Below are 11384 nucleotides of genomic sequence, written 5' to 3' on the forward strand. Positions count from 1 at the left end.
GGAATGAATATAGAGCAATAAAAGTGACTGTTTTATATACTGTACCTTTAGTATAGCTTGTGTTTTATTTCAACTGAGTACAGTATAGTGTGAGCCCCTATATACTATACAGATGTAGCCCTGTATTTCTTCATGTAGTTTCTCTGAGGTTTAGGTTGTGGTCTAAGATAAAGATTGTATCCACTAATGTTTCATAGAATAGAAACAATTGTAAAATAATATTTACTGTTTCCCTTTAGTATCATATTTTGTTTCCAATGCATGCAGACCTACTGATTATACTCAGATCTCATATTACTCACAATATGACAACTGATGCCTTCCATATAAATGTATTGTTAATGATTTTTTCAATCAAATGGTTTTTATTGTGAATTTTGCACCATTTGCTGATATATTGATCTATGCTGTTTTACTGTGATTATATACTTGAAGTGTAGCTTGAAGGAATAATTTTGTCTAAACACAAAACTTTCCCGCCCATGGCAGCTATTCAGCGAGGTGATTACTGTCTGTCTTTAGACCCGACACGAGTCCTATAGTGTAGTGATGCAATATCACCGTCCGTATGTAGGGGGTCGCTCATTGATTCTTCTCGCTGGTATTCAAAAATAATAATATCCGGTTAAATTACATCGACTGAACTTTGAATTAAACAATAAAAAAAAAACAACAACTATTTATTGTAACTCGTGTCATTCCCACACTGGCCTGTTATATTATATACTTTACATACCTAATAATGGAGGAAACGAAAAATCTTGGCGGGCCTTTTGAAAGTTACAACGACTTTACCTCAGCCAATCAGAATGATGGGCGTCTTTAATTCATCAAATCACAACGCAGCACTGTGGATAAATAGCGTTGTTTCCGACTATTCTTTCTTCATTCTTCTTTCTACATTACTAGTGTATAGAACGATGGCCAGGACCAAGCAGACTGCCCGTAAATCTACTGGAGGAAAAGCTCCCCGCAAGCAGCTGGCAACCAAGGCAGCCCGGAAGAGCGCCCCAGCTACTGGCGGCGTGAAGAAGCCTCACCGCTACCGACCAGGAACTGTTGCCCTCAGAGAGATCCGGCGCTACCAAAAATCCACCGAGCTGCTGATCCGCAAACTGCCCTTCCAGCGTTTGGTGAGAGAGATCGCCCAGGACTTTAAGACCGACCTGCGTTTCCAGAGCTCTGCCGTCATGGCCCTGCAAGAGGCCAGTGAGGCTTATCTGGTCGGGCTCTTCGAGGACACCAACCTGTGTGCCATTCACGCCAAGAGGGTGACCATCATGCCCAAAGACATCCAGCTGGCCCGCAGGATCCGAGGGGAGAGGGCATAGACTATACTCAGCACTCCTATACACGCAGCACAAAGGCTCTTTTCAGAGCCACCAAATCTTTCTAAACGAGCTGAAGCATCAACTATATATATATATATATATATATATATATATATATTGCCTCAACTCTGCTTCCCCCCTAGGTGGAGTCCACATGACCAGTCTCCTTCGTTGGCCTCATATCGCGTATTCTGTAGTACCCCGCACCTTCCCGCTGCATTGGTCAAAGGCAGAAGTCTCCTATCTAGCATGCACTAATTGTTAAAGGGCCATAATTGTACACCCAGGGACAGGGTGGGTGGCTCTGAAAAGAGCCTTTGTGTTATGGTGGGAACAAAGATCTAGAAGTAACATCACTTGCTCTTAGGCAGTAGAACGGCCTCCCTGAGCGATGTTCACCCCACCGAGCAACGTGGTTAGCCGGAAGAGGCTGTGAATGATTAAGGGGGGGATTATGTCGTATAAAAACGAATTACTGTAATGTGTGCCTTGTCCAATTTGTGATACTTAAAGCTGTTAAATCATTAACATCCCGCCCCCACACCCCAAGATTGAGACATTGAATGGTGATGTGTAAGCCCAGGAGGCTTTACATGGTTAACCATTAAATACAGTACAAGCGAATCACAAAGGAGCCCCTAGAGAACACGCAGTGCGATTACAGCTCTGCTGAGAGAGGGTGGGTGGCTCTGAAAAGAGCCTTTGGTGTGATAAGGAAGAGGCTGCGGTTGTTTGTCCATTACTTCTTTGCCGCTGCTTTCTTGGGCTTAGCCGCCTTCTTGGCCGGACTCTTGGCAGCTTTGGGCTTAGCTGCCTTCTTGGCCGGACTCTTGGCAGCTTTGGGCTTAGCTGCCTTCTTGGCCGGACTCTTGGCCGCCTTTTTAGGCTTCACTGCTTTAGGCTTCTTTGGGCTTTTGGCAGCAGCCGCCTTTGATGGTCTCTTTACTTTCTTCGGGCTCTTAGCAGCACTCGGAACTTTCTTGGGCTTCTTCGGGGATTTGGCCACTTTCTTTGCCGCAGGCTTCTTGGGCTTCAGAGACTTCTGAGCGGCCTTCTTGCTTTCTACCGGTTTCTTACTGAGCTTGAAGGAGCCGGAAGCGCCTGTGCCTTTCACCTGGGTGAGGGTTCCTTTGGTCACAAGGCCTTTCACCCCCAGTTTGATGCGGCTGTTTTTCTTCTCCACATCGTAGCCTCCCGCAGCCAGAGCCTTCTTTAAGGCGGCAAAAGAAACCCCACTGCGCTCTTTAGAGGCGGCCACGACTTTCACGATCAGCTCGGAGACGCTGGGGCCAGAAGACTTGGGACTTTTCTTGGCTCCTCCCGCAGGTTTCTTCGTTTGTCTTTTCTTTTTGGCTGCGCCCTCTGATGGAGCAGGGACGGCGGCGGCTGGTGCAGTTTCTGCCATGTTAGCTTACAATTCAGCGAAACAAGTTGAAATAATAATGTGGCACGCACATCTGCCGAAGTCTTTTATATACAGTGCCGGCTATGCTGTGATTGGCTGCTCACCGTGGTGCGTTCTGTGTTCCCATTGGCGGAATATGTATCTAAATGAAAGGGACAATCAGCTCTCAGCGTGTGTTTACCTAGCGCAGAAAAAGAGTATTTTATACGGCTTTAGAAGGGCAGCGAGCTGGCTCTTTGCTCCACACTCCTACTCTAAGACCCTAATTTTACCCTTTATGGCAATTGCTCGCTTAGGCGCGACGAGGTAAGATAGAAATAGTCACTGGCAGCTCATCCACACCAGTCTGCATGTGCCCTGCATGTTACAAATCTTTCCTTTCATGCGAGGCTAATATGTCCTATCGGATCATCTTGTCTCCTCCTGGCACTGGAGATAGTGAAGGGGCTCTGCGGCATAATCTGTATAGAGCCGGGTGGATTTTGAGACACATAAAGGCAACGTGTGGGCTTTTGTACACTCTGATGGATAACACAGACAGGTTGCCTCACAAGGTATTTGTACTCTTGTCTAGAAGCTCTAGTTACTATGACATAGTAAGGATACATAACAGACTTATACCTCTTTTCCACCAAAAACCCAGGTCAGGCCCATTAATACCCCTTTTACTCCAGAGCGAAAACCCGGGTTTTTGAAGGGTTAACCCGTGCAGCTCCCTGGTGTAAAAGGGGAGAGATTTGGATCGCCGGGATGAGGGACCCGGCAATCCAACCCAGGTTACTAGCAGGGTTTAACACGGGCGTAGCTCGTAAAACCCTGCTATTAGAACAGAACCCCCCCCCCGGGTCACGATGACCTGGAGTGTGCTGCTAGCCGGCCAATTGGTCCGGCTTCAGTGGCGCTTGGAGATGACGTCATCTCCAAGCGACCACTTTCACTCCGCAAAAGCCGGGTCTATGCAGACACGACTGCGGTGTGAGCGGCGCTGACTCGAGAATATCCCGAGTCGGTGCCGGCAAAATTCCGTGTCTGATCCGGATAGGAACTTTGTTCCAACTCCGGGTCAGACCCGGAATTTCGGTGGAAAAGGGGTATTACACTGCACCTTCGATCTTGGTTACTCCGAGGTCAGCCCTGTTCACACTGAACTCAGGTCTGCCCTGCTAAACCTGTGAGGTCATAAAAAGTGGGAGGTGAATGCTCCACAACCACCAATCAGCTCATTTTAGGCATGACCCTGGTCAGATAACCCGGGTTGCACCGTTTACACTGCACCAGTACCTGGGTCCAACCGTGGTAGTTACCTGGTTTGGATTGCTGGGTCACTTGACTTGGGTTTTTTTTCAGGGACCCCTTTACACTGAGCTGCGACCCAGGTAGACCCAGCAAAAACCCAGGGTTTTGCTCTGGTGTAAAAGGGGTATAAGCTACATATTAATCCTGCCTGGGATTCTGCTGGCAGCGTAGAATGTGTGTGTGACACTTCTAAATGTTCTTCTATTCATCCAAATCTCTTCTGTATATTTATCAAGATAAATGTGTCAGTAATATGGCTATGGCAAGCTAGCCCCATTACTTTGAAACTGTTACAGAACAAACCTCAGTCACCAGCTAAGAAGTGTGAGGTTAACCTGGGCTAGAAGCAAAGATCATGCTGGAATGCCAATAACAGTTTAAAAGGAACTCAGCAATAAATGTTAGGAAGAGCACACCACAGTGGCAGGACTGTGGTGCCAGACAATTATTACATAAAGCTGTTATTGACAGCCTGGCAGTTGCTTACTAGAAATAAGGGTAGCCTTCCCACATACACCACCCCCCTTCAAAGCTCATGGAGACCCCACCCTTTGGACAAAAACATGGACATTTAAATTCTACATAAAGAAAGTCCCCACGCAGCCTGTAATGTGTGCCTTGTCCAGTTTGTGATACAAAACCTATCTCAGTGAAGAGAGAGGAGTAAACAGATGGATGTGTTTGGAGGGCAGACAGACAGAAGGAGGGAGGCAAAGATAAATAAAAAAAGGGGGGGTAACAGTACAGTGAGATGGGAGGAATAGAGGGTAGAATAAGGGAAACTGAAGGAATTGTGGAAAGAATAGATGGAGAAGAGGGGGAGACTATAAAAAAAGTACAAGAGAAATGAGGAAAAGGGAGAAACAGGTGAAAGAATGGGGAACAAGTAGTAATAGGGGAACAGTAATGTTAAAGATCACTTATAATATGGACACATATCTCATTAGATACATACACAGTCTCAGTTCAGTCTGTGTAGAGGATGAGTTCTTGTATACATTTTAATTCTAATAATTGCACTGGGAGAAGTCGTCCCAAAACTGATATTGTCCCTGTATTAGAAGTGTCACAAGGAGCAGGATGTGACGCACAGGAGGACTCCTCCCTCATATCTTAGAGGTTTCCTACTAGGTCCGCCCGCACTGTATAAGAGGAGGACTTTTCCGCAGCGCAAGAACATTTCTCTTCTTGTTTCGAGTAGAACCAGTGAAAAAGGAGCAGCATGTCTGGCAGAGGCAAAGGTGGAAAGGGGCTTGGAAAAGGAGGCGCAAAGCGGCACAGGAAGGTGCTTCGGGATAACATCCAGGGAATCACGAAACCCGCCATCCGTCGTCTGGCCCGGAGAGGGGGTGTGAAGCGCATATCTGGTCTCATTTATGAAGAGACGCGTGGGGTGCTGAAGGTCTTTCTGGAGAACGTTATCCGGGACGCCGTTACCTACACCGAACACGCCAAGAGGAAAACAGTCACCGCCATGGATGTGGTGTACGCTCTGAAACGTCAGGGACGCACTCTCTATGGCTTCGGGGGCTGAACACTGATGTACATCTAATACTAACACCCACACAAAGGCCCTTTTCAGGGCCGCCCATCTCTTCTAAGAGAGCGCTATAATTCACTGCTAGTATTTTGTCCTGGCAAACAGCAGACCTTTTACAAGGTGCTAATATATCACTTTTTTCCTCGTATTGAGCTGCGTGTTTGATGATTACATTTACAGCGTTACAGGTTATTATTTCATAGCGATGCACATACCCATTATAAACTTGTTCTAGGTGTGGACATTCAAGCACAGTTTGGAACGTATCCCCATGTTAGAGAATTGAGTGAGGCCGTAATAAACGATGGCACAAATCTGTGTTTTGGGCTGACTAGTTGTAAGCTGACGGATACAACGTACACTTTTTAGAAGGGAAAAACAGAAAAGATTCTAATTTGTGTTGGCTGTAGGTAAAGCCCTATTCTCTTAAAAGCCATAACCCCTTTCTGCCTGGGAAGGATGAAATTGAAAACAATAGCACATTGCATACAATCACATCACCATTAAGATTCATATTAAGACGCGGGGAGCCCTTTCAAATAATTTTGTCAATCAAAATTGAGCATTACACTGGTTAAAGCAATAGATTATTGTCTTCTGTGGCTGTTGATTTTGGTAAAGACATGTTTGCAGGCTGCTGTAACTGAATGATCATGTAACATTGTAGCAATCCACAGAGTTTTATACAGTTACAATATGGTCCAGGCCTTAGCCTATATTGTAACAAATGTATCAAACCGCTAAACCACACTGGAATTACTACACACTGCTCATAGGAATAGAGTCAGTGTTTTGAAGGCAGATTTATAAATGAGTCCGTCAGTTCCTGCACCTGGTCGTTTTCTGTCGTCTAGAGACAATCAGAAGCCAAACTCACGGTGCTTCTGGTTTGGCAGAACACTGTAGGCTTTCTTATCCACACAGACACGATCCTGGAGCAGTGACTACTGCTGGAAAAATAAATGAGCCCGGGTGGGTGATGGGGCGCCCTGAGCTAGCTGCCGGTTGTAACTCCTTACACTGTTTCTATGTTGGGAACTTGGGACACATCATGCTCCGATAGGTCTTGCACTCCTCATAATCTGAAGTAGACTGCTACAGTACTGTATCCCCCAGCTGGTGCCAACTGATGTAATGCGGGTCTTTTAATTTAATGGGGATCCTTATGTATCAGATTCAACATACAATCCCTTCAATTTAATATAGATTGAACACTTCTTAATACCTAGAGTAAGTGCAATTCGCATTCTTCCCAAAAAGAGGGCTTTCTAAGTGGGATGTACCTTTATCTCTTCTGCCTGATACCCAGTTTCTTATCACAGACACAAGCAGAAGTTAACAGTAGATGGAGGCTTGCACTCAGGCTGAGGTGTGTTTCTCAGCTTTGGAAAGTTATCGAACAATTATATATACACACACTGTATGCTAGGAAGTGGGATAACTGCACTTTTTAATGTGGTAGCAGATATCCTGGTTAAAGGTTAATAATGATTACGTGGGATCGAATAATATTTAATCACTTGTAGTAAGAGTAGATAACCTGTGGCACATTAGCTGCTGATGAATTACAAATCCCAGTCTGCCCTGCCATAGATGTAACATAACACCTGTTGGCAGGGCAGGCTGGGGATTACAGCAGCTGGAATATGAGAGGGAAACTTGTCTTTCTACAGTCAGTTCCTGATTCTGTAAAAGTGGGCTGGACGTCAGAAATGCGGGATTTTTGAAAAATGGAACAGTCTTTGAAACCAATCGGTGAAGAGGGCAAGCCTACTTCCTCCAATCAGCGTAAAGCACAAAGTAGAAATACGTTTGCTGAAAGCCGTCGTACAGTACACTTGTTTATTTAGTACGTTAAGCAATAAGCACTGTTTTTGAATAATGGCCAGGACCAAGCAGACCGCTCGCAAATCAACTGGTGGGAAAGCTCCCCGCAAGCAGCTGGCAACCAAAGCTGCCCGGAAGAGCGCCCCAGCTACCGGCGGCGTGAAGAAGCCTCACCGCTACCGACCCGGGACTGTTGCCCTCCGAGAGATCCGACGCTACCAAAAATCCACCGAGCTGCTGATCCGTAAGCTGCCCTTCCAGCGTCTGGTGAGAGAGATCGCCCAGGACTTTAAGACCGACCTGCGCTTCCAGAGCTCTGCCGTCATGGCCCTACAAGAGGCCAGTGAGGCTTATCTGGTCGGGCTCTTTGAGGACACCAATCTGTGCGCCATCCACGCTAAGAGGGTGACCATCATGCCCAAAGACATCCAGCTGGCCCGCAGGATCCGAGGGGAGAGGGCATAGACTATACTCAGCACTCCTATACACGCAGCACAAAGGCTCTTTTCAGAGCCACCAAATCTTTCTAAACGAGCTGAGGCATCTACTACATATGGCTAGAATTGGAAGAATACTGATAAAGCCTTCTAGGCTCCTAGGTGAAATCTACAAGACCAGTCTCCTTATTTAGTAGCTACGCAGCGCGTACTTTGTAGTACCCCGCACCCTCTTGCAATACGAGGGACCGTTTTTATCATTTAGTAATTGTTTCAATTGAAGTTAAAGGTTTTTATATATAGAGCAGAACGTTAGGCAGTTCACAAGGCTGCAAAGCTTGGGGAGAGATCAAGTGGATGGGGATAGAGTACCAACTAATCAGGTCCTGTCCTTTTACAGGCTGTTTGAAAAAAACGAGTTAGGAGCTAATTGGCTGGTACTTTATCTCTCTCCAAGCTTTGGTAAAGCTCCCCCTGAAGCGCTTGAGAGCTATGGTAGCAAATCCCTCCCCTCATGTGCTCTGCGTGGTTGATTTTCTTACACGTGAGTTCAGTACACTAAAGTATAAAACATACAATGGCGCTGACGCTTCTCCCGCTAAATCGGGCTCATATACTCGCACTTATGTCACAAGTAGCCGTTGCAATTCAAGTTAAAGGCTTTGCCGTATAGATCAGAATGTTTTTTTGTACACTTCACTGAGCTACACCCTGCTCCTTTACAGAGCCAGCCCCACGTTCTATAAAAAGCTATAGAAAAACTCCCTTTAGGGGTCTGCCGGTCACTGCACTATTACAAGTTCTCTAATGATCTAAAGCGCACAATGGCTCTCACGCTAAATCGGGCTCATTTACTCGCACTGGTGTATTTGAAGCCATGAATCAGCTCTTTAGGGACGGGGTGGGTGGCTCTGAAAAGAGCCTTTGTGTTATGGGGACATGTATCTAGCAGTAACTTTACTTGCTTTTAGCTGCCTTGTGGCTCTCGGTCTTCTTAGGCAACAGTACAGCCTGGATGTTAGGCAGGACGCCTCCCTGAGCGATGGTCACCCCACCGAGCAGCTTGTTTAGTTCCTCGTCATTGCGCACAGCCAACTGTAGGTGGCGGGGGATGATGCGGGTCTTCTTGTTGTCACGGGCGGCATTTCCGGCAAGCTCCAGAATTTCAGCAGTCAAATACTCGAGAACTGCGGCCATGTACACCGGGGCCCCGGCTCCAACACGCTCTGCATAGTTTCCCTTCCTCAGTAGACGGTGGACGCGACCTACCGGGAACTGGAGACCGGCCCGGGATGAACGAGTCTTAGCCTTTGCCCTGGTCTTGCCGCCTTGTTTCCCTCTTCCAGACATGCTCGATTTACACAAATATAATTCTCTTCACACTGAAAGAGCGAGGAAAAGAATCTATAACATGCTCCTTCTCCTTTTTTATATATACTATTACGGTTTCAATTACTTGCTCTTTGATTGGTCTGCTTACACGGCAACCAATGCAGCATAAGTTCATGCATTGACCAATCAGGAAATGTAGGGTGGGATTACAATGCCGTTCAACATCACATGATTCGTCTACCCAATAGTGCAGCCTGCAGAAGTGAAGACTCATTAGCATGGGTTGTCTATAAATAGAGCAGATCTGGTTAAAGTTGGTCACTTTTGTCTATTAAATTTGTTGATTTCTGGAGTGAAAAGTTTTTTCTTGATAATGCCTGATCCAGCCAAGTCTGCTCCGGCAGCCAAGAAAGGCTCCAAGAAAGCGGTGACTAAGACCCAGAAGAAAGATGGGAAGAAGCGTAGGAAGACCAGGAAGGAGAGTTACGCCATTTATGTCTACAAGGTTCTGAAACAGGTGCACCCTGACACTGGCATTTCCTCCAAGGCTATGGGCATCATGAACTCCTTTGTGAATGATATCTTTGAGCGCATTGCAGGCGAAGCTTCCCGTCTGGCTCACTACAACAAGCGCTCCACCATCACTTCTCGGGAGATCCAGACCGCCGTACGCCTGCTGCTGCCGGGAGAGTTGGCCAAGCACGCCGTGTCTGAGGGCACCAAGGCTGTCACCAAGTACACCAGCGCCAAGTAATCTGCTTTCCTTCTCCTTTCCACATAAACACAAAGGCTCTTCTAAGAGCCACCCACCTCATCTCTAATCGGGCTGTAACTATTGCTGTGACCCCTGTACTGGACAGATAGTAATGTGCTTTTTTCCAGTCTTCTGTGCACTTAGATTTTTTTTATTAAATTAAGCAAAATTATTGATATGGTGATTCAACTCATGTACTTTCTGTATCCTTTGTTGATGTTGGCGCTCAGCTAGAACAGCTTTTGAATTTTTGTTTTAATATGTTGGATATTGAACGCTGGCAGCTGCACTAATCTGTGCAGCAGTGACCTCGTGTGGTCATTGGTGGAATAGCTGTTATGTATACATTTCGGTTATATAGTCTCATTTGCAATATCTGTCCCCAGTTTTATACGTGTACAGTTTTAAATTGTCAGTTGAGTTCAATAAAGCTTTAGATTATCCCCTTCATTTGCCAATAATTAGGGGGCAGGGGGGGCACAAATGTAATGACAATCACAAACTATTCATTTTATTAAAATAAATATCATTGTAAAGGCAGATTGTATAAAATCTTTAGAACTATCAGCACGCTGTGAGAGGTAAAGTGCACAATGGGCCTGATTCGGAGATGGACGGTAATGCAATCGCAGCTGTGATTTTGCATGGAGCGCAGCTGCAAACATTTTTTCCAAAGCTTACCTGAGCATAGAGATGCCCGCTGCTACTCTCTCATATCTGTCCAGCATAACAATCAGTAGTATTGGTGCAGATCGGGCAGCCATGCATCATAGTTGGCAAATCTGACCAGCCCCAAACACTGCAGCTCTCCTGACACACACAGTTCTCATGCTGCGTAGGAGATCACAGTGGCTAATTTATCACACCCCTGAAATGGTTAGACACGCTAGCATTTACCTAACCACCCCCAAACCCTGGGTACATGGCACTGACTCTGCAAATGAAATTATCGCTAAACAATTGCTGTGAGTGCATTTTGCACAACAGCAAACAATCGCTCAATCTGCGTAAATATCGGGAATGTGTACATCTCTGAATCAGGCCCACTGTGCAAGGTAAAGTGAATTTAAGCAAGTTCATCTGAGCTGTCTAAATCATCTAAAGAAGCTTCCATGTTATACATTCCCAAGTTAAAGCTCCGAAGCATATATTAGAACTTGGTTTAACCCTGACAGCAAATACCCAAGCATCATAAACCTTACCTGACATAAAGAATACTACATACTGGGCCTGATTCAGAGCCGCTCGTAAGCGCATGCGTACGGATCATTATACGCATGCGCGAACCAGTCAGTGCGGTCGAAATTCATGTGCTCGCAAAATAGCGAATGCCTGATAATTTGAGTGACAGAAAGAGGCGTATGTGGGTGGTAACAGGGAAAGGTGCTTGAAAACGGGGAGTGGAGATCCGAACGCAGGCGTGCTTAAAGGTCAAAACGGGCGTTTTATGGGTGTGCATAAT

The 11384-nt window shown here is 46.0% G+C and overlaps 6 protein-coding genes across 7 annotated transcripts in view; 4 read left to right on the top strand and 2 right to left on the bottom strand.

Moving 5' to 3' along the window:
• Window positions 1-9256, bottom strand: part of LOC148517106 (histone H2A type 1-like) — a 28694-nt gene extending 19438 nt beyond the window's left edge. The window contains exon 1 of one of the 2 annotated variants that reach the window (XM_088479023.1): window positions 8798-9256. In XM_088479023.1, the coding sequence (XP_088335149.1) occupies window positions 8798-9186 (389 nt within the window). In that variant the 5' untranslated portion in view covers window positions 9187-9256. Of the gene's footprint in view, window positions 1-8715 lie in introns of those variants that run through there. The other variant, XM_088479024.1, reaches the window with a different exon arrangement.
• Window positions 908-1371, top strand: LOC148517107 (histone H3). The gene has a single exon (XM_088479025.1). It carries the CDS (start codon window positions 921-923, stop codon window positions 1329-1331), a length of 411 nt encoding a protein of 136 aa, XP_088335151.1. The 5' UTR covers window positions 908-920; the 3' UTR covers window positions 1332-1371.
• On the bottom strand, window positions 2014-2756 carry LOC148517108 (histone H1-like). Its single transcript, XM_088479022.1, has one exon. The coding sequence runs from the start codon at window positions 2734-2736 to the stop codon at window positions 2071-2073; it is 666 nt and encodes a 221-aa protein (XP_088335148.1). The 5' UTR covers window positions 2737-2756; the 3' UTR covers window positions 2014-2070.
• Window positions 5201-5621, top strand: LOC148517109 (histone H4). The gene has a single exon (XM_088479091.1). It carries the CDS (start codon window positions 5255-5257, stop codon window positions 5564-5566), a length of 312 nt encoding a protein of 103 aa, XP_088335217.1. The 5' UTR covers window positions 5201-5254; the 3' UTR covers window positions 5567-5621.
• LOC148517110 (histone H3) lies at window positions 7423-7896 on the top strand. The gene has a single exon (XM_088479026.1). It carries the CDS (start codon window positions 7454-7456, stop codon window positions 7862-7864), a length of 411 nt encoding a protein of 136 aa, XP_088335152.1. The 5' UTR covers window positions 7423-7453; the 3' UTR covers window positions 7865-7896.
• A 248-nt stretch (window positions 9257-9504) lies between the features above and the next one.
• On the top strand, window positions 9505-9975 carry LOC148517111 (histone H2B 1.1-like). The gene has a single exon (XM_088479092.1). It carries the CDS (start codon window positions 9542-9544, stop codon window positions 9920-9922), a length of 381 nt encoding a protein of 126 aa, XP_088335218.1. The 5' UTR covers window positions 9505-9541; the 3' UTR covers window positions 9923-9975.
• The last annotated feature ends 1409 nt before the right edge of the window (window positions 9976-11384 follow it).

Source organism: Taudactylus pleione, unplaced genomic scaffold, assembly GCF_031769625.1.
Source record: "Taudactylus pleione unplaced genomic scaffold, aTauple2 ptg000226l, whole genome shotgun sequence".
Lineage (NCBI taxonomy): Eukaryota > Metazoa > Chordata > Amphibia > Anura > Myobatrachidae > Taudactylus > Taudactylus pleione.

Coding starts and splice junctions, on each gene's coding strand:
- LOC148517107 (XM_088479025.1), top strand. CDS start 921: ATGGCCAGGACCAAGCAGACTGCCCGTAAATCTACTGGAGGAAAAGCT.
- LOC148517108 (XM_088479022.1), bottom strand. CDS start 2,736: ATGGCAGAAACTGCACCAGCCGCCGCCGTCCCTGCTCCATCAGAGGGC.
- LOC148517109 (XM_088479091.1), top strand. CDS start 5,255: ATGTCTGGCAGAGGCAAAGGTGGAAAGGGGCTTGGAAAAGGAGGCGCA.
- LOC148517110 (XM_088479026.1), top strand. CDS start 7,454: ATGGCCAGGACCAAGCAGACCGCTCGCAAATCAACTGGTGGGAAAGCT.
- LOC148517111 (XM_088479092.1), top strand. CDS start 9,542: ATGCCTGATCCAGCCAAGTCTGCTCCGGCAGCCAAGAAAGGCTCCAAG.